Source organism: Xenopus tropicalis, chromosome 1 (genome assembly GCF_000004195.4).
Source record: "Xenopus tropicalis strain Nigerian chromosome 1, UCB_Xtro_10.0, whole genome shotgun sequence".
Classification (NCBI taxonomy): Eukaryota; Metazoa; Chordata; class Amphibia; order Anura; family Pipidae; genus Xenopus; species Xenopus tropicalis.
In genome coordinates this window covers 212385632-212406820 of record NC_030677.2, presented here as the reverse complement: position 1 = coordinate 212406820, position 21189 = coordinate 212385632, and the positions used below count along the sequence as shown (strand labels likewise).

The following is a 21189-nucleotide window of genomic DNA, read 5'->3' as shown; positions in this document are numbered from 1 at the left end:
CACATAGGATTAATGCACTGATTCTAATTGCTCTTAATGATCCTGCTGCATTAAAGGCTCCCAGGCCGAGCGGATTAGCTGCACTTCTGACGAATGAGCCATTTATTTACTGCCCTTTGACAGGTGCACGCTCTGCCCCATAGGAAATCAATATGGCTGCTGTCCTGTGGGTCAGACGTCCAATCAAGTCCTTTACTGGGCAGTTCCGGCTATGTTTGAGTTACTGACGCTTTACTTAGCTCCATCCAGCAAAAGCCTCAGGGGCGTCTTTGTTCATGATGGGGCTCAACACCCCCCAATATCATAGAGGCTTGACATCCAAGTAACCACACCAGGTATGGTCAATAGACAAGGAAGAGATACTTATTTTAGCTTGGTCTATGATGGATGAGGCACATTAGGTTGGACACGTGGGTTGGCCGTACAGATGAATGAGCAATCCAAGTCCAAGAGGACCTACGTGATGGAACAGGGTAAGGAGAGAATGTGTGGTGTATCATAGTGTTGCAGTCTGAAGCTCTCCGGGAATGGGGGGTCTAAGAACTTTTGGAGACTCGGCTGGTGGAGAATGAGCAGTGATGGCCTTGGAAATTGTCCTTCGATTGACTGGAACAAGCAATGTCTTGTAGCCATGTGGGTCCTTTTGGCCACTAGGCAACCTAAGATGAATTGTTCAGAGCTGGGGGTGAGGGTGGTCCCCTGCTGCTCTGATGCATGTGAAGCTTATTCTTTGTATCTGATCACAGGATCCCATTGATGGATCCACTCCTGAGTAGAAGACGTTGGTTTTGGACCTTATTATGGTTTAGAATGGTATTGGGAAGAAGGATGAGAATTTTGGTGGCTTGCTGACCACCAGCATGGATCGAGGTGGCCCTAACACTGCAGTTACCTTTTGGGGTTCTCACTACCAGTTGTGATCTTGTTTCTTATCTTATGACAAGGTGTGGGGGTTTGGGTGGAACCACTAGACTGAGATACAATGTTGGACTGGGTCATCAGGAAACCAGGAAAAATCCAGAACTGACACTTGCCGGCCCTCCCCCTGCCCAACCGTTCCTCTGCCTTCTCCTCCACTGCACCCCAATCAGGCAGGAGGGGATATAGGGGGTCAATCAGGCGGGGGGTCAGTGTGACTCCATGGGGCGGATCTTCTTCAGACTTGGCGATGCCCCAGCGAAGAGACTGGGGAAGAAATGTCACAGCGAGAGGAAACCCATGGGAAAGTAAAAACGCACTCCCCGGTCCTGCTGCGGCTTCATAGGGGAGGGTGTTGGGTGGGGGACCCTGTGGGGGGTTAGGGGGGGCTCTGCGGAGGGGGGTTAGGGGACGTTGCCGGCAGGGGCACCTGAAGGTCCCCTGGGGTGGGTCCTGCAACCCCCAGTCCGACCCTGTGAGTAGCACCCCATGTTCCTTGGCCCTTGGGGTCACAGCTCCCCCTAATGTTTATGCTCCCTATACCATTTCTAATCATAACTTACTAAATGGGCACAAGAGCTGGCAATCGTATAAATGAACCTGTCACTAAACGACTAAGTAGGTTATACAAAGCCCTGGGCAGGGGCAACTAAGGGACTAGGAGGGGGCAGTTAATATAATGACAGATTATCACCCAGTAGCATTCTCTCTCTCTCTCTCTCTCTCTCTCTCTGTCTCCCTCTCTTAAAGGGGACCCGTCATCCAGACATAAGAAGCTGTATAATAAAAGTCCTTTAAAAATGAAACATGAAACCCAAATAGTTTTATTTATTCAATCATCTGTACCTGTTATAAATGTATTTAAAAATCTGAGCTGTCAATCATATATTGCCTGCCCCGCCTCTAGAGGCGGGGCAGGCAATATATGATTGTCAGCTCAGATTTTTCATTATAATGACTTTAACTCTCCATTCAGCGCTTCCTAGATATCCCCCAGATGGCAAATGCATAAGATTTTGGGGGGATACAAAGCTCCGCCTTAATAACAGTGTATACAAAATGGCGCCGGCCTGCTGGCTGTGACTGTAAATTCCAGGATTCCAGGGAAAAAAATTGAAATTGTTTATAGAGTGTAAATAAAGTTTATTTTGCTCAACTAACATTATAGAAAAGGATCTGGACTTATTTCTTAGGATGACAGTTCCCCTTTAAGCCACATACAAAGTATTGGCAACCTACTTTGGTGGGGGGAGGGGTGAGACAGGGGGCTGTTATTAATTATTCAGGGCAATTAAACTGACGATTGTAGTTCCAGCCCTGCATGTAAAGCCTACGGGCTCTGACCTGAGATGGTTCCGTGGGCAGAAAGTTCCGTGCTTAATAGATATAGAGAATATGAACGCCATTTTATTGGGGGCGACTGATTGGCGGAGATTGCTGTTCTCTCCTACACCCAATCTGGTTGGTTACTTATTGATTGCTGACATAGAATCCCAGGCGGAGGGAGACGGAAGCAGCGATCGGGGCAGAAATGAATAAATCAGATGCATCTTTATCCTGAAAGGTTATTAAATATGTATCCGGAGAAATCCCCAATTCCGCTCTCTCTCAGTCTCCCAGGAACGTTCCGCCGGCTCATAAATATACATTCCCTCTGGCCGATACCGATCCATACATCATTATAGCAAATCCCTTCTCTGCAGCCCGGGCCCCGCCAGCATCACAATCACATTTGTATTTATATTTATCTTTCCGTGAGTAGGAAATGGGCCCTGTGTTCGGCTATTGCCTTCCTGCCCCGCCGGGGAGCAGAATCCCAAGAATAAATCCACATTCACAATAATAACGTTGGGATCTGGGCTCTTATTCCCTACATGCAGGGGAGTGGGCCATGGAGATACCAGGTCTCTCAGTACGACCCGCAGGCTACAATGGGCTCCTTCCCCATGGTCCCTCCCACGAGGAACGTTGGCACATCGGTATATATTCCCACACCTTGTGTCTCAACCCTTTCTCCTTGTAGAGTGTAAGCTCTTTTTGGGCAGGGCTCTCTTCCCCTCTTGTATCGGTTATTGATTGCTTTATATGTTACTCCTTGTAGAGTGTAAGCTCTTTTGGGCAGGGCCCTCTTCCCCTCTTGTATCGGTTATTGGTTGCTTTATATGTTACTCCTTGTAGATTGTAAGCTCTTTTGGGCAGGGCCCTCTTCCCCTCTTGTATCAGTTACTGATTGCTTTATATGTTACTCCTTGTAGAGTGTAAGCTCTTTTGGGCAGGGCCCTCTTCCCCTCTTGTATCGGTTATTGATTGCTTTATATGTTACTCCTTGTAGATTGTAAGCTCTTTTGGGCAGGGCCCTCTTCCCCTCTTGTATCGGTTATTGATTGCTTTATATGTTACCCCTTGTAGATTGTAAGCTCTTTTGGGCAGGGCCCTCTTCCCCTCTTGTATCAGTTACTGATTGCTTTATATGTTACCCCTTGTAGATTGTAAGCTCTTTTGGGCAGGGCCCTCTTCCCCTCTTGTATCGTTTACTGATTGCTTTATATGTTACTCCTTGTAGAGTGTAAGCTCTTTTGGGCAGGGCCCTCTTCCCCTCTTGTATCGGTTATTGGTTGCTTTATATGTTACTCCTTGTAGATTGTAAGCTCTTTTGGGCAGGGCCCTCTTCCCCTCTTGTATCAGTTACTGATTGCTTTATATGTTACTCCTTGTAGAGTGTAAGCTCTTTTGGGCAGGGCCCTCTTCCCCTCTTGTATCGGTTATTGATTGCTTTATATGTTACTCCTTGTAGATTGTAAGCTCTTTTGGGCAGGGCCCTCTTCCCCTCTTGTATCGGTTATTGATTGCTTTATATGTTACCCCTTGTAGATTGTAAGCTCTTTTGGGCAGGGCTCCCTTCCCCTCTTGTATCGGTTACTGATTGCTTTATATGTTACCCCTTGTAGATTGTAAGCTCTTTTGGGCAGGGCTCTCTTCCCCTCTTGTATCGGTTACTGATTGCTTTATATGTTACTCCTTGTAGAGTGTAAGCTCTTTTGGGCAGGGCTCTCTTCCCCTCTTGTATCGGTTACTGATTGCTTTATATGTTACTCCTTGTAGATTGTAAGCTCTTTTGGGCAGAGCTCTCTTCCCCTCTTGTATCGGTTACTGATTGCTTTATATGTTACTCTGTATGTCCAATGTATGAAACCCACTCATTGTACAGCACTGGGGAATATGTTGGCGCTTTATAAATAAATGTTAATAATAATACTGTCTCCATCTTGCCCTACTGTCTCCATCTTGCCCTACTGTCTCCATCTTGTCCTACTGTCTCCATCTTGTCCTACTGTCTCCATCTTGTCCTACTGTCTCCATCCTGCCCTACTGTCTCCATCTTGCCTTACTGTCTCCATCTTGCCCTACTGTCTCCATCTTGCCCTACTGTCTCCATCTTGCCCTACTGTCTCGTATCTCGGCCGCATCCCAGCACTATCCCGGCCGTATCCCGGCAGTATCCCGGCAGTATCCCGGCCGTATCCCGGCAGTATCCCGGCAGTATCCCGGCCGTATCCCGGCAGTATCCCGGCCGTATCCCAGCAGTATCCCGGCAGTATCCCGGCAGTATCCCGGCCATATCCCAGCCGTATCCCGACAGTATCCCGGCAGGATCCCAGCCGTATCCCGGCAGTATCCCGGCAGTATCCCGGCAGTATCCTGGCCATATCCCAGCCGTATCCCGGCAGTATCCCGGCAGTATCCCAGCCATATCCCGGCAGTATCCCGGCAGTATCCCAGCCGTATCCCGGCCGTATCCCAGCCGTATCCCGGCAGTATCCCAGCAGTATCCCGGCCATATCCCAGCCGTATCCTGGCAGTATCCCAGCCGTATCCCGGCAGTATCCCGGCAGTATCCCGGCCGTATCCCGGCCGTATCCCGGCCGTATCCCAGCCGTATCCCGGCAGTATCCCGGCAGTATCCCAGCCGTATCCCGGCCGTATCCCAGCCGTATCCCGGCAGTATCCCGGCAGTATCCCAGAAGTATCCCGGCCATATCCCAGCCGTATCCCGGCCATATCCCAGCCGTATCCCGGCAGTATCCCGGCCGTATCCCGGCAGTATCCCGGCAGTATCCCGGCAGTATCCCGGCCAAATCCCAGCCGTATCCCGGCAGTATCCCGGCAGTATCCCAGCCGTATCCCGGCCATATCCCAGCCGTATCCCGGCATGATTCCCGGCAGTATCCCAGCCGTATCCCGGCAGTATCCCAGCAGTATCCCGGCCATATCCCAGCCGTATCCCGGCATGATTCCCGGCAGTATCCCAGCCGTATCCCGGCAGTATCCCGGCAGTATCCCAGCCGTATCCCGGCATGATTCCCGGCAGTATCCCAGCCGTATCCCGGCAGTATCCCGGCAGTATCCCGGCAGTATCCCAGCCATATCCCGGACGTATCCCAGCCGTATCCCTTTGTTATGAGGCAGTTAGAGGCTGCATTATGTGGAAATGCCGCAGTAATTCTCGCGGCTGATGGGAGCCATAAAGATGACAATAAGGACTTTATTTAATCTCTGGGAAGACAAAGTGCCTGCGTTTGGCGCCGCTCCGGGAAATGACTGGCAACAAAAACTACGAGGAAATGGAATTTGTAAGATAAAAGTTTGTTTTAATCCTTCCGAGTCGCCCGCTTGAACCGACAGAATATTTGCAATTAATTCGGCCGAATTACAGTCGCTCTTCAAGGCTCTACGCGTCCGTATGGGGATAAACTGGCGGATTTGGGTCTCTCTCTCCCACTGACATTTACTGTTTGTTTCATTCATTGTCTCGAAGCATTTTTCCATTTCTAAGTTCAGAGCGGCATTATCTGCCCCTGAATCCTGCCCCTGAATGCTGCCCCTGAATCCTGCCCCGGGATCCTGCCCCGGAATCCTGCCCCAGAATCCTGCCCCTGAATCCTGCCCCTGAATCCTGCCCCGGGATCCTGCCCCTGAATCCTGCCCCGGAATCCTGCCCCGGAATCCTGCCCCTGAATCCTGCCCCTGAATCCTGCCCCTGGATCCTGCCCCGGAATCCTGCCCCTGAATCCTGCCCCTGGATCCTGCCCCTGAATCCTGCCCCTGAATCCTGCCCCGGAATCCTGCCCCTGAATCCTGCCCCGGGATCCTGCCCCTGAATCCTGCCCCGGGATCAGCATCCCCCCGGCACTAAGCGCCCGGCGCTCACACCGATTAGATGGATTTTATCTCCAACTCCTGTCTCCTTTCTGCTAAATATATAATTTTAAGGACTTATCAGTTCAGGCCATAAAGGCTCAGTATAATCCCGGCGCCGGGAAGCGAAGCCTTTTCATTATTTAGACACACGGTCCCTACGCGCAGTTATTTCTAGGGGAGAAAATGAAATAAAATACAAAGTATCGGCTTGTTGTACTGGAACCCTGACAAACTGCAACAGAACCAACTGCCGCCTGGGATATTATTATATTAACATCACTCTGACCGACATGGCGCCAATAATTCCAATTTATTATACAACCAATATCCCCCCCCCAGTCCAACGGCCAAATGTCCTGATAAAGAACTTGACAAGCTGCCCCGGGATATGGGTAAAATATAACAACTGTCCCTGGAATATGTATTATGATTAGCGTGTAGGAATGTGGATGTGACCTAATACAGCCACACCCCCTCTGATGAAGCGCCCAATGGGGCGAAACACAGCAGGAGGGAGTGGCTGACACTGGTATGTTCCGGAGATAAAGTGTTAATAATAAGAGATTTAATGCTTTGATGTAATTTGCTGTGATTATATGGAACAGCACAAGGATCTATCTATCAACTATCTATCTATCTATCTATCTATCTATCAACTATCTATCTATCTATCTATCTATCAACTATCTATCAACTATCTATCTGTCTATCTATCTATCTATCAACTATCTATCTATATATCTATCTATATATCTATCAATCATCTATCTGTTATCTATCTACAGTATCTATAATCTATCTATTATCTATCTAGCATCTATCTATCCATCTATCATCTATCCATCCATCAACTACTCTAAACAGCCCCAGGATAACATACCTCTCTCCTGCATGCAGATTTATTTTGTTTCTCTATTACAAGCAGCTGAACTGCAGCTCTTTTAGTTACTTCCTTGTCTAGCATGAAGCCGCACTCCCTTTTCCTCTCTGAGCCCTCCTTCTCTCTCTGACTAGGAAGACCCCAAATACTGCACATGCTCATTGCCTTGGCTCGAATTAAACTTAATCAGGCATGCCCAGTAGGCACCTCTTTGAGGTCATCATAGTCGGAGAGAGAAAGAGGGCTCAGAAAGCAAAAAGAGGGCGGAGTTTAAAACTAGACAAGGAAGTCAGTAAAAGAGCTGCAGTTGAACTGACTGTAATAGAGAAACAAAATAAATGTGGATGCAGGGAGAAACGTGTGTTATTCTTGGGGCTGTGCAGAGTAATTTACATATTCTTTGGGGGAAGGTTCTCATTGCTATAGGGAAAGTTCTCATTGCTATAGTGAAAGTTCTCATTGCTATAGGGAAGGTTCTCATTGCTATAGGGAAAGTTCTCATTGCTATAGGGAAAGTTCTCATTGCTATAGGTAAGGTTCTCATTGCTATAGGGAAGGTTCTCATTGCTATAGGTAAGGTTCTCATTGCTATAGGGAAAGTTCTCATTGCTATAGGGAAAGTTCTCATTGCTATAGGGAAAGTTCTCATTGCTATAGTGAAAGTTCTCATTGCTATAGGGAAGGTTCTCATTGCTATAGGGAAAGTTCTCATTGCTATAGGGAAAGTTCTCATTGCTATAGGGAAGGTTCTCATTGCTATAGGGAAGGTTCTCATTGCTATAGGGAAGGTTCTCATTGCTATAGGGAAAGTTCTCATTGCTATAGGGAAGGTTCTCATTGCTATAGGGAAAGTTCTCATTGCTATAGGTAAGGTTCTCATTGCTATAGGGAAAGTTCTCATTGCTATAGGGAAAGTTCTCATTGCTATAGGTAAGGTTCTCATTGCTATAGGGAAAGTTCTCATTGCTATAGGGAAGGTTCTCATTGCTATAGGGAAGGTTCTCATTGCTATAGGGAAGGTTCTCATTGCTATAGGGAAAGTTCTCATTGCTATAGTGAAAGTTCTCATTGATATAGGGAAAGTTCTCATTGCTATAGGGAAAGTTCTCATTGCTATAGGGAAAGTTCTCATTGCAATAGCATACCTCCCAACATTTGAAAAATGAAAAGAGGGACAAAAAGATTTGGCGCGCGCAGGGGGGGGCAAATTTTTTGACCACGCCCACTTTTGTGGCCACGTCTCAATTACCACACCCCATTTTTTTAAAAAATACTCCTTTTATATAGATGAAATGGCGGGATCAGACGCAAATGTGCTATAACCTCATACTGTACTGCCTAAGGAAAACAATATAGCAACTCCTACATATAAAATACAAATATAGAGAGAAGGCAGTCAGTTATAAGTGAGTTATAACTATGTATAAGCTTTGCCACCCCATACACAGTAGCCCCCCATACACAGCAGCCCCCCCATACACAGTAGCCCCCCCATACACAGGTGCCCCCCCATACACAGTAACCCCCAATACACAGTAATGCCCCCATACACAATAGCCCCCTATACACAGTAGCCCCCATGCACAGTATCCCCCCAATACACAGTAATGCCCCCATACACAATAGCCCCCTATACACAGTAGCCCCCATGCACAGTATCCCCCCAATACACAGTATCCCCCTAATACACAGAGCCTCCATACATGCTGCTGCTGCTGCTTCTTCTTCTGCAGTGGCTCCTCTCTATATGTGGCTCCATGTCGGTGGAGCCAGGCCCTTTTATAAGGTTGCGCCCACGCAATACACACGGGCGCAACATTATAAAAGGGCCTGGCTCCACCGACAAGGAGCTGCATATAGAGAGGAGCCACTGAAGAAGAGGAATGCCTGACTACAGCCAGCGCATCCCGCTGTCAGGGATCAGGCTCGGACTGGCCCACCGGGATACCGGGAAAAATCCCGGTGGGCCCCGACCTTGGTGGGCCCCTGGCCTCACTACCACTGCAGATAAGGCCCCCCGCAACCAACAAACCCTTCAGGCCCTGCTGCATGCCTGTCTCCCAATGCGCGATGACGTCACTTGCGTGCGTCCTTTGCGCTGGACACAGGCGCTGGCGCGTAAGTGAGGGACTGGCAGCTTCCTTCTAGTACTCAGACGGAGTAGGATTTCTACTGGTGCTTTCTGCAGGCAGGACAGGGCAGGCTGGGCCTTGTGATTTGCTGATCTGGTCAGGTGAATATTCTATACCTGAAAAAGTGGATGTCCTGCTGCTGCTGCTCATTTGGTGAGTTAATATGCTGCAGCAAACTTTGTGGGGGGGAGGGGGTATGGGTTATGAATTATTTAACTGGGATGTGATGGCTAGCCTGCCTACAATTAATAAAATAAAAGTTGATAAATGGATTTCTTGCTGCTGCTGCATTTGGTGGGTTAACATGCTGCAGCAAACTTTGGGGTTGGGGTTGGTTGTGGGGGGTTCAATATGCCATAATATTGCCTGGGCTATGAATTATTTAACTCGGATGGGGCTGCTAGCCTGCCTACAATTAAAGGAGAAGGAAAGGTACAAACTCAGAAGCTTTATCAGAAAGGTCTATGTAAATACAGCCATAAGCACTCACAGAAACGCTGCACTGAGTCCTCTATCAAAAGAAACAGGATCTGTTATCTCTTTGTTTTCCTGTACCAGAGACACACAGCTCTCTCCTGCTCCCCCCTCCCTCAAGAATGATAAGAACTCACTCCCCCCCCCCTTAGTAATGTGGATCTGAGCCAATCAGCAGGAAGTTTCCTCATAGTCTAACTAACTGGGCATGTTCACTGGTCTTGCTTTTGGTGCAGGAGTGAGGCACTATGGGAAATTTCTTTACACAGCTCAGCGTTTTTTCTTCCTGTTTGGCTTCTGATCATCTGAACAGGTGAAATATGGCAAGACTTAAAGGAGAAGGAAAGGCTAAGTCGCTTGGGGGTGCCAAAATGTTAGGCACCCCCAAGTGACTTAGATCGCTTACCTTTTACCCCGGGCTGGTGCCCCTGTACGGAGAGAACAGCACCAGCCCGGGGTAGCAGCGATCGCTTCCTCCTTCCTATTCACCTTTCCTTCTCCTTTAAGGGCACTATTGAGCGAACTGAAGGTATGCCTGCAGCTTGGGATTAGATGAGGAAATAAAAAAAGAATGTGTGTGAAAACTGTCTGACCTGTTGCTACAGGCTTCTTTATGACCATAACTTGCACTCTGCTGCGTACACCAACCTCTTTGCTGTGTATAAAATAGCTGAAAATAGTAAAAACCCGTTTAAGATTTATGATTGGACAGGAGCTGCTTGAATCATTTTTGCTAATTAATATTGAAAGGGACATAGCAAGTAATTTAGTTTATGATGATATCATTGATAACTTTGCAAAATCATCTTCCCTCTTGCAGAAATTGCTTATTTAAGAGTAGTTGCTCTGTTTCTGCAAAATTTCACAGGGAGTCTGTTTTTTTTTTTTTTTTTATAGGTAACTAAGAGTTATAATCATTAATACTGTATGTGCAGTGATTTAACTATGTTTTCTTTTATACATCTTGAATAACATTGTATTTTTCAGTTATTTATTTAGCAGTTGTTGCAACTTAATGTTATTTAATAGTAATTTAATCTGTCTATTCTATTTTTTTATTTCATCTAAATAACAATGTTCTCTTTAGTATGCATTTCCTTTACTTTGCCTTTTTCGCGAGTAAATGGGGGGGGCCCTTGAGATCAAGTTCTCTGGTGGGCCCCAGGTGCCCCAGTCCGACACTGTCAGGGATAGTTCTATTACGGAAATGCGGGACATTCATGGAACTATCCGGGACAGCAGGATGCGCTACCAAAACCGGGACTGTCCCGCGGAAAGCGGGCCAGTTGGGCGGTATGATTTCTAGCCATGTTAACAAGGCCTAAGGTTCCCAGACTTATAAGGGCCCCTTTTAAATGTCTGCTATATTTTATGAATGAGCGATACTTCCCCTGCATGCTGTGCTCTGCCAGAGATTCCCAGGAGTGAGAGATATATGTTAGGGGTGGGAAGGGGAAACTGCCCAGCACACAAATAAAAGCAGCAGCCTCTTCTGCCTGATAAAAGACAGAGCCCCCTCAGCCCCTGACCCGGTGAGCAGGAGAGGAATGCAGCCAAAGCCAATAGTTAACCCTTGCCTGTCACAAATGCTCCTCCCAGGACAATTAAACATCAAGGTAAACCTGTGAGCTTGAGTGTAGCAGGGGAGATTGAAGAGTTAAGGGGGCGGGGCTTTATTCCCAGGAGCAGAGCAGGCGCAGCAATCAATTAAATGGCAAAGCTGAGAAGCGGGACATCTAACAGTGAATCAGGGACAGCGGGAAGTGCCATAAATATCGGGACTGTCCCACTGAAAGCGGGATGGTTGGGAGGTATGCAATAGGTAAAGTTCTCATTGCTATAGTGAAAGTTCTCATTGCTATAGGGAAGGTTCTCATTGCTATAGTGAAAGTTCTCATTGCTATAGTGAAAGTTCTCATTGCTATAGGGAAGGTTCTCATTGCTATAGTGAAAGTTCTCATTGCTATAGTGAAAGTTCTCATTGCTATAGGGAAGGTTCTCATTGCTATAGGGAAGGTTCTCATTGCTATAGGGAAAGTTCTCATTGCTATAGTGAAAGTTCTCATTGCTATAGTGAAAGTTCTCATTGCTATAGGGAAGGTTCTCATTGCTATAGGGAAAGTTCTCATTGCTATAAGGAAAGTTCTCATTGCTATAGGGAAAGTTCTCATTGCTATAGGGAAAGTTCTCATTGCTATAGGGAAGGTTCTCATTGCTATAGTGAAAGTTCTCATTGCTATAGGGAAAGTTCTCATTGCTATAGTGAAAGTTCTCATTGCTATAGGGAAGGTTCTCATTGCTATAGTGAAAGTTCTCATTGCTATAGGGAAGGTTCTCATTGCTATAGGGAAAGTTCTCATTGCTATAGGGAAGGTTCTCATTGCTATAGGGAAAATTCTCATTGCAATAAGTAAAGTTCTCATTGCTATAGGGAAGTTCTCCATTGCTATAGTGAAAGTTCTCATTGCTATAGGAAAGGTTCTCATTGCTATAGGGAAGTTCTCATTGCTATAGGAGCAAAAAGTTCCCATTGCTATAGGGAAGGTTCTCATTGGCTATAGGGAAAGGTTCTCATTGCTATAGGAAAGTTCTCATTGCCTATAGGGAAAGGTTCTCATGCTATATGGGAAAGTTCTCATTGCTATAGGGAAGGTTCCTTCTATTGATCTGCTATAGGGAAAGTTCTCATTGCTATAGTGAAAGTTCTCATTGCTAATGGGAAGTTCTCATTGCTATAGTGAAAGTTTTCATTGCTATAGGAAGTTCTCATTGCTATAGTGAAAGTTTCATTGCTATAGGGAAGGTTCTCATTGCTATAGGGAAAGTTCTCATTGCTATAGGGAAGGTTCTCATTGCATAGGGAAATTCTCATTGCAATAAGTAAAGTTCTCATTGCTATAGGGAAGGTTCTCAGTGAAAGTTCTCATTGCTATAGGAAAGGTTCTCATTGCTATAGGGAAAGTTCTCATTGCTATAGGGAAAGTTACCCATTGCGTATAGGATCATTGCTATTCTCATTGGGAAAGTTCTCATTGCTATAGGGAAGGTTCTCATTGCTATAGGGAAAGTTCTCATTGCTATAGGGAAAGTTCTCATTGTTATAGAAAAGTTCTCATTGCTATAGGAAGGTTCTCATTGCTATAGTGAAAGTTCTCATTGCTATAGGGAAGGTTCTCATTGCTATAGGATTTCATTGGGAAAGTTCTCATTGCTATAGGGAAGGTTCTCATTGCTATAGGGAAAATTCTCATTGCAATAAGTAAAGTTCTCATTGCTATAGGGAAGGTTCTCATTGCTATAGTGAAAGTTCTCATTGCTATAGGAAAGGTTCTCATTGCTATAGGGAAAGTTCTCATTGCTATAGGGAAAGTTCCCATTGCTATAGGGAAGGTTCTCATTGCTATAGGGAAGGTTCTCATTGCTATAGGGAAAGTTCTCATTGCTACAGGGAAGGTTCTCATTGCTATAGTGAAAGTTCTCATTGCTATAGTGAAAGTTCTCATTGCTATAGGGAAGGTTCTCATTGCTATAGTGAAAGTTCTCATTGCTATAGGGAAGGTTCTCATTGCTATAGGGAAAGTTCTCATTGCTAATAGTGAAAGTTCTCATTGCTATAGGGAAGTTCTCATTGCTATAGGGAAAGTTCTCATTGCTATAGGGAAGGTTCTCATTGCTATAGGGAAAGTTCTCATTGCTATAGGAGTTCTCATTGCTATAGGGAAAGTTCTCATTGCTATAGGGAAGGTTCTCATTGCTATAGGGAAAATTCTCATTGCAATAAGTAAAGTTCTCATTGCTATAGGGAAGGTTCTCATTGCTATAGTGAAAGTTCTCATTGCTATAGAAAGGTTCTCATTGCTATAGGGAAAGTTCTCATTGCTATAGGGAAAGTTCCCATTGCTATAGGGAAGGTTCTCATTACTATAGGGAAGGTTCTCATTGCTATAGGGAAAGTTCTCATTGCTACAGGGAAGGTTCTCATTGCTATAGTGAAAGTTCTCATTGCTATAGTGAAAGTTCTCATTGCTATAGGGAAAGTTCTCATTGCTATAGTGAAAGTTCTCATTGCTACAGGGAAGGTTCTCATTGCTATAGTGAAAGTTCTCATTGCTATAGTGAAAGTTCTCATTGCTATAGGGAAGGTTCTCATTGCTATAGTGAAAGTTCTCATTGCTATAGTGAAAGTTCTCATTGCTATAGGGAAGGTTCTCATTGCTATAGGGAAAGTTCTCATTGCTATAGGGAAAGTTCTCATTGCTATAGGGAAAGTTCTCATTGCTATAGTGAAAGTTCTCATTGCTATAGGGAAGGTTCTCATTGCTATAGGGAAAGTTCTCATTGCTATAGGGAAAGTTCTCATTGCTATAGTGAAAGTTCTCATTGCTATAGGGAAGGTTCTCATTGCTATAGGGAAAGTTCTCATTGCTATAGGGAAGGTTCTCATTGCTATAGGGAAAGTTCTCATTGCTATAGGGAAGGTTCTCATTGCTATAGGGAAAGTTCTCATTGCTATAGGGAAGGTTCTCATTGCTATAGTGAAAGTTCTCATTGCTATAGGGAAGGTTCTCATTGCTATAGGGAAAGTTCTCATTGCTATAGTGAAAGTTCTCATTGCTATAGGGAAGGTTCTCATTGCTATAGGGAAAGTTCTCATTGCTATAGGGAAAGTTCTCATTGCTATAGGGAAAGTTCTCATTGCTATAGGGAAAGTTCTCATTGCTACAGGGAAGGTTCTCATTGCTATAGTGAAAGTTCTCATTGCTATAGTGAAAGTTCTCATTGCTATAGGGAAGGTTCTCATTGCTATAGGGAAGGTTCTCATTGCTATAGGGAAAGTTCTCATTGCTATAGGGAAAGTTCTCATTGCTATAGGGAAAGTTCTCATTGCTATAGGGAAGGTTCTCATTGCTATAGGGAAAGTTCTCATTGCCATAGGGAAAGTTCTCATTGCTATAAGGAAGGTTCTCATTGCTACAGGGAAGGTTCTCATTGCTATAGGGAAAGTTCTCATTGCTATAGGGAAAGTTCTCATTGCTATAGGGAAGGTTCTCATTGCTATAGTGAAGGTTCTCATTGCTATAGGGAAGGTTCTCATTGCTATAGTGAAGGTTCTCACTGCTATAGGGAAGGTTCTCATTGCTATAGGGAAAGTTCTCATTGCTATAGTGAAGGTTCTCATTGCTATAGGGAAGGTTCTCATTGCTATAGTGAAGGTTCTCATTGCTATAGGGAAAGTTCTCATTGCTATAGTGAAGGTTCTCATTGCTATAGGGAAGGTTCTCATTGCTATAGGGAAAGTTCTCATTGCTATAGGGAAAGTTCTCATTGCTATAGGGAAGGTTCTCATTGCTATAGGGAAGGTTCTCATTGCTATAGGGAAAGTTCTCATTTCTATAGGGAAAGTTCTCATTGTTATAGGGAAGGTTCTCATTGCTATAGGGAAAGTTCTCATTGCTATAGGGAAAGTTCTCCTTGCTATAGGGAAAGTTCTCATTGCTATAGGGAAAGTTCTCATTGCTACAGGGAAAGTTCTCATTGCTATAGGGAAAGTTCTCATTGCTACAGGGAAAGTTCTCATTGCTACAGGGAAAGTTCTCATTGCTATAGGGAAAGTTCTCATTGCTACAGGGAAGTTCTCATTGCTATAGGGAAAGTTCTCATTGCTATAGGGAAAGTTCTCATTGCTATAGGGAAGTTCTCATTGCTATAGGGAAAGTTCTCATTGCTATAGGGAGTTCTCATTGCTACAGGGAAAGTTCTCATTGCTACAGGGAAAGTTCTCATTGCTATAAGGGAAAGTTTCCATTGCTACAGGAAGTTCTCATTGCTCAGGGAAAGTTCTCATTGCTATAGGAAGGTTCTCCATTGCCTATATGGGAAAGTTCTCATTGCTATAGGGAAAAGTTCTCAATTGCTTAGGAAAAGTTCTCATTGCTACAGGGAAAGTTCTCATTGCTATAGGGCCCAAGTTCTTGCATTGCTATAGGGGAAAGTCTCATTGCTATAGGGAAAGTTCCATTGCTAAAAGGGAAAAGTGTTCTCATTGCCTACTAGGGAAAGTTCTCATTGCTATAGGGAAAGTTCTCATTGCTTACTAAGGAAGGTTCCATTGCTATAGGGGAAAAGTTCTCATTGCTATATGGGAAAGTTCTTCATCTGCTAGCAGGGTAAAGTTCTTCATTGCTACAAGGGAAAAGTTCTCAATTGCTCTATTGGGAAAGTTCTCATTGCTACAAGGGAAAGTTCTCATTGCTACAGGGAAAAGTTCTCCATTGCTATAGGAAAGTTCTCATTGCTATAGAGGAAGTTCTCATTGCTATAGGGAAAGTTCTCATTGCTACAGGGAAAGTTCTCATTGCTATAGGGCAAGTTCTCATTGCTATAGGGAAAGTTCTCATTGCTATAGGGAAAGTTCTCATTGCTAAAGGGAAGGTTCTCATTGCTATAGGGAAAGTTCTCATTGCTATAGGGAAAGTTCTCATTGCTATAAGGAAGGTTCTCATTGCTATAGGGAAAGTTCTCATTGCTATAGGGAAAGTTCTCATTGCTACAGGGAAAGTTCTCATTGCTACAGGGAAAGTTCTCATTGCTATAGGGAAAGTTCTCATTGCTACAGGGAAAGTTCTCATTGCTACAGGGAAAGTTCTCATTGCTATAGGGAAAGTTCTCATTGCTATAGGGAAGGTTCTCATTGCTATAGGGAAAGTTCTCATTGCTATAGGGAAAGTTCTCATTGCTATAGGGAAAGTTCTCATTGCTACAGGGAAAGTTCTCATTGCTATAGGGCAAGTTCTCATTGCTATAGGGAAAGTTCTCATTGCTATAGGGAAAGTTCTCATTGCTATAGGGAAGGTTCTCATTGCTATAGGGAAAGTTCTCATTGCTATAGGGAAAGTTCTCATTGCTATAAGGAAGGTTCTCATTGCTACAGGGAAGGTTCTGCTTTGCTATAGGGAAAGTTCTCATTGCTATAGGGAAAGTTCTCATTGCTATAGTGAAGGTTCTCATTGCTATAGTGAAGGTTCTCATTGCTATAGGGAAGGTTCTCATTGCTATAGTGAAGGTTCTCACTTCTATAGGGAAGGTTCTCATTGCTATAGGGAAAGTTCTCATTGCTATAGTGAAGGTTCTCATTGCTATAGGAAGTTCTCATTGCTATAGGGAAAGTTCTCATTTGCTATAGTGAAAGTTCTCATTGCTATAGGGAAAGTTCTCATTGCTATAGGGAAAGTTCTCATTGCTATAGGGAAGTTCTCATTGCTATAGGGAAGGTTCTCATTGCTATAGGGAAGGTTCTCATTGCTATAGGGAAGGTTCTCACTGCTATAGGGAACGTTCTCATTGCTATAGGGAACGTTCTCATTGCTATAGGGAAAGTTCTCATTGCTATAGGGAAGGTTCTCATTGCTATAGGGAAGGTTCTCATTGCTATAGGGAAAGTTCTCATTGCTATAGGGAAGGTTCTCATTGCTATAGGGACGGTTCTCACTGCTATAGGGAAAGTTCTCATTGCTATAGGGAAGGTTCTCATTGCTATAGGGAAGGTTCTCATTGCTATAGGGAAGGTTCTCATTGCTATAGGGAAGGTTCTCATTGCTATAGGGAAGGTTCTCATTGCTATAGGGAAGGTTCTGTTTCATTACGATCCCCTGTGCCGGACTCACCAACACTCTTAGCGGAACCAGTCGCCGGCATTGGCTGAAGTTGGAAAGCAGAGCGTCACGGAGCGACGGAATCTTGTTTAACAGAGATAATTCCGGCAAGGACAAGGGAGACAGAGAACGGAGTAGATATATTTGCTCTTCTCACCTCTCCTAGAATAACATTTTCTCAGTGATCATGTCTTTCCTTTCTTTTCTGCCCGGGGCACCAAACACTCCATCTCACCGGGCTGTCACTGCTCGAACATCTCTTTATTTACAGCTCTGCTCACATCCAGATCTATAGCACTTACCCCAGAATCAATTGCTCTGTTCAGACAGATTTCACTTGTGTTATTTACAGTCACTCCCAGCCCGAAAACTCCAATCTGCTCAGTCCTGCCGCTCCCATGATTTATCCTCTAATTCTCCCCAGTTTTACATCCTTCCCCTGTAACTTTCTGTCCGACCCAAATACAAACACTGGGTATTCCTGCCGCACAGAACCATAGGGCAAGGGGCCATGGGGCAACTGAACGGAACCATAGGGCAAGGGGCCATGGGGCAACTGAACGGAACCATAGGGCAAGGGGCCATGGGGCAACTGAATGGAACCATAGGGCAAGGGGCCATGGGGCAACTGAACGGAACCATAGGGCAAGGGGCCATGGGGCAACTGAACGGAACCATAGGGCAAGGGGCCACAGGGCAACTGGATAGAACGGTGGCTATGCAAAGCACATTTTGTTGTGCGGGGACAAAGGTGGGGACAGTAGGGCAAGAAAATGGCAAAAGAGGACAGTAGAGCAAAATAGTGACACTTATATGGTCACAGAACCCCTCAGTGACTTCTAATATCCTTATCATTTACAGTAGGGGGTATATTATCCCTTATAATACATGAGTGATACTCAGAGTTCCCTGTATAACTCAGCCTGCAGCCTTGTGCCTTTATATGGGGGGCACAGAACCCCTCAGTGACTGCTAATATCCTTATCATTTACAGTAGGGGGTACAGTATCCCTTATAATACATGAGTGATACTCAGAGTTCCCTGTATAACTCAGCCTGCAGCCTTGTGCCTTTATATGGGCACAGAACCCCTCAGTGACTTCTAATATCCTTATCATTTACAGTAGGGGGTACATTATCCCTTATAATACATGAGTGATACTCAGAGTTCCCTGTATAACTCAGCCTGCAGCCTTGTGCCTTTATATGGGCACAGAACCCCTCAGTGACTGCTAATATCCTTATCATTTACAGTAGGGGGTACATTACCCCTTATAATACATGAGTGATACTCAGAGTTCCCTGTATAACTCAGCCTGCAGCCTTGTGCCTTTATATGGGCACAGAACCCCTCAGTGACTGCTAATATCCTTATCATTTACAGTAGGGGGTACATTATCCCTTATAATACATGAGTGATACTCAGAGTTCCCTGTATAACTCAGCCTGCAGCCTTGTGCCTTTATATGGGGGGCACAGAACCCCTCAGTGACTGCTAATATCCTTATCATTTACAGTAGGGGGTATGTTATTCCTTAATAATAATAATATCCTTATAAGTGTGGTTGGGTACACATAATCCTTTATTTAACAGTAGAACATGTGTGTATAGAGCACTCACTGTACAGAGGGAAAGCCCGGGGCGCATACAGATCACACACAGTGTAACAGTGAGGAAGAATGGAACCTTCTATTCAGATGAGAGAACATTATAATAATGATCGTTAATAGATTATTTAAATGCACAGAACATTCAGGCTTGATTTGAAACCCACGGCCGTGTAACTGTACAAGGTAATTAGGGGAATTAGTGGGAATTACCTCTGTCTGCTAGTTAAGAAAATTGGAAAAAAGGAATAAATGTGGATTTGAGTACTTGGGGGACTGAGCCGACGCTGAGGGGGGAATAAAGAAAGAACTGGGCAGAGAAGACAGATGGAAAGACAGAACGAGACAGACGGGGAAAGAGAGACAGAGACATGGGGGTACTGAGTCCATCAGAGAGGCGGAGGGGAGGGAAGGGACATAAAGGGGTTGAAAGGAGAGAAAAAGAAACTTGGATTAATGAAACAGAGAAGGAAAAGGAGGTGAGAGACAAAGGGGAGAGAGGGGGATATTGGGAGAGAGACGGAAAGAGACAGCAAGAGAGAAGAAGAATGTGAGACAGACGAAGAGAGAACTGGGAGGAGTGAAGCTATAAAGAGACACCAAGGTACAGGGAAGAGCAGTGAGTGAGTGAGAGAAAGAGGGATGGGGAGAGACAGTCACTGGGGGGGAGAGACAGTCACTGGGGGGAGAGACAGTCACTGGGGGGGGAGAGACAGTCACTGGGGGGGAGAGACAGTCACTGGGGGGAGAGACAGTCACTGGGGGGGGAGAGACAGTCACTGGGGGGAGAGACAGTCACTGGGGGGAGAGACAGTCACTGGGGGGGGAGAGACAGTCACTGGGGGGGAGAGACAGTCACTGGGGGGAGAGACAGTCACTGGGGGGGAGAGACAGTCACTGGGGGAGAGACAGTCACTGGGGGGAGAGACAGTCACTGGGGGGAGAGACAGTCATTGGGGGGAGAGACAGTCACTGGGGGGAAGAGACAGTCACTGGGGGAGAGACAGTCACTGGGGGGGAGAGACAGTCATTGGGGGAGAGACAGTGACTGGGGGGGAGAGACAGTGACTGGGGGGGAGAGACAGTGACTGGGGGGGAGAGACAGTCACTGGGGGGAGAGACAGTCACTGGGGGGAGAGACATTCATTGGGGGAGAGACAGTCACTGGGGGGGAGAGACAGTCACTGGGGGAGAGACAATCACTGGGGGGGGAGAGACAGTCACTGGGGGAGAGACAGTCATTGGGGGGAGAGACAGTCACTGGGGGGGAGAGACAGTCACTGGGGGGGAGAGTTGGTCTTTGCATGGAAGGTCAGTATAAAGCGCCAAGCAGAAGGTTTGTGGGGGCCTCAGTGCGCCCCTAAATATTAATCAAAGAAACAATTTTATGGATAAATACAGAAATGTGAGATGCGCCCATTTCTGTGGGACCTTGGTCTCCTCGGTGTCGCAGGTAAAGTGACCTGATGTATCATCGTGGATCCCGAGGGGCGCCAGTGCCCATTGCCCATAGCAACCAAACAGATTTTGCCTCTAATCGGGGTGGGTTTATTAAAGAAACACACTCATTTTTCATAATGGATAATGTTTCATTTCTTAGGTTAAGTTACCCTTTACACATCTCCTGACTGCAGCACAGATGCCCAGAATTTCTGCCGAGTACCAACAAGTAGTACTGAGCGGCGGCCAATAATGCCAGGCTTGGGGGCAAAGCGAAGGCTCTGAGCCAGTAACCATAGGGAATTCAGGGAAAGAACCCCCAAGTAGCACAGTATTGAATCTCTCATAGAAATATAGGGCAGGGGTTCAGCCCACAATGCTGCACTCAGGGGCTGAGGGACATCGGTGGATAACAGATTTAAGGGGATGTTCACCTTTGCAATTGGTCTTCATTTTTTATTATATGTAGTTTTTAATTATTTCTATTTTTGTTCAGCAGCTCTCCAGTTTGGTGTTTCAGCAGCTATCTGGTCACTAGGGTCCAAGTTACCTTAGCAACCAGGGAGTGATTTGAATGAGTATCTAGTATATGAATAAGAGAGGGGCTGAATAGAAAGATAAGGAATAAAAAGTAACAATAACAATAAAACTGGAGCCTCACAGAGCAATAGGGTTTGGCTGCCGGGGTCAGTGACCCCCATTTGAAAACTGGAAAGAGTAAGAAGTAAATAATTCAAAAAATATAAAAAATAAATAAAGAAGACCAAGTTGCTTAGAATTGGCTATTTTATAACATACTAACAGTTAAATAAAAGGTGAACTGCCCCTTTAAAGATCAAACCCCTGCTCAGGGCAGATCCCAATTCAAGGCCCCCTGATTGGTTCA

General features: G+C 45.3%; 1 protein-coding gene across 1 annotated transcript; it reads left to right on the top strand.

Moving 5' to 3' along the window:
- The first annotated feature begins 427 nt into the window (after positions 1–427).
- Positions 428–5380, top strand: LOC116412598 (tetra-peptide repeat homeobox protein 1-like). Its single transcript, XM_031906797.1, has 2 exons — positions 428–473; positions 4416–5380. Exons 1-2 carry the CDS (start codon positions 428–430, stop codon positions 5378–5380), a joined length of 1011 nt encoding a protein of 336 aa, XP_031762657.1.
- The last annotated feature ends 15809 nt before the right edge of the window (positions 5381–21189 follow it).

Excerpts from the sequence above, each read along its gene's own strand:
- LOC116412598 (XM_031906797.1), top strand. The coding sequence starts at position 428 with ATGAATGAGCAATCCAAGTCCAAGAGGACCTACGTGATGGAACAGG. Across the intron at positions 474-4,415 it reads GACCTACGTGATGGAACAGG|TATCCCGGCAGTATCCCGGC; the intron begins GTAAGGAGAGAA and ends GTATCCCGGCAG.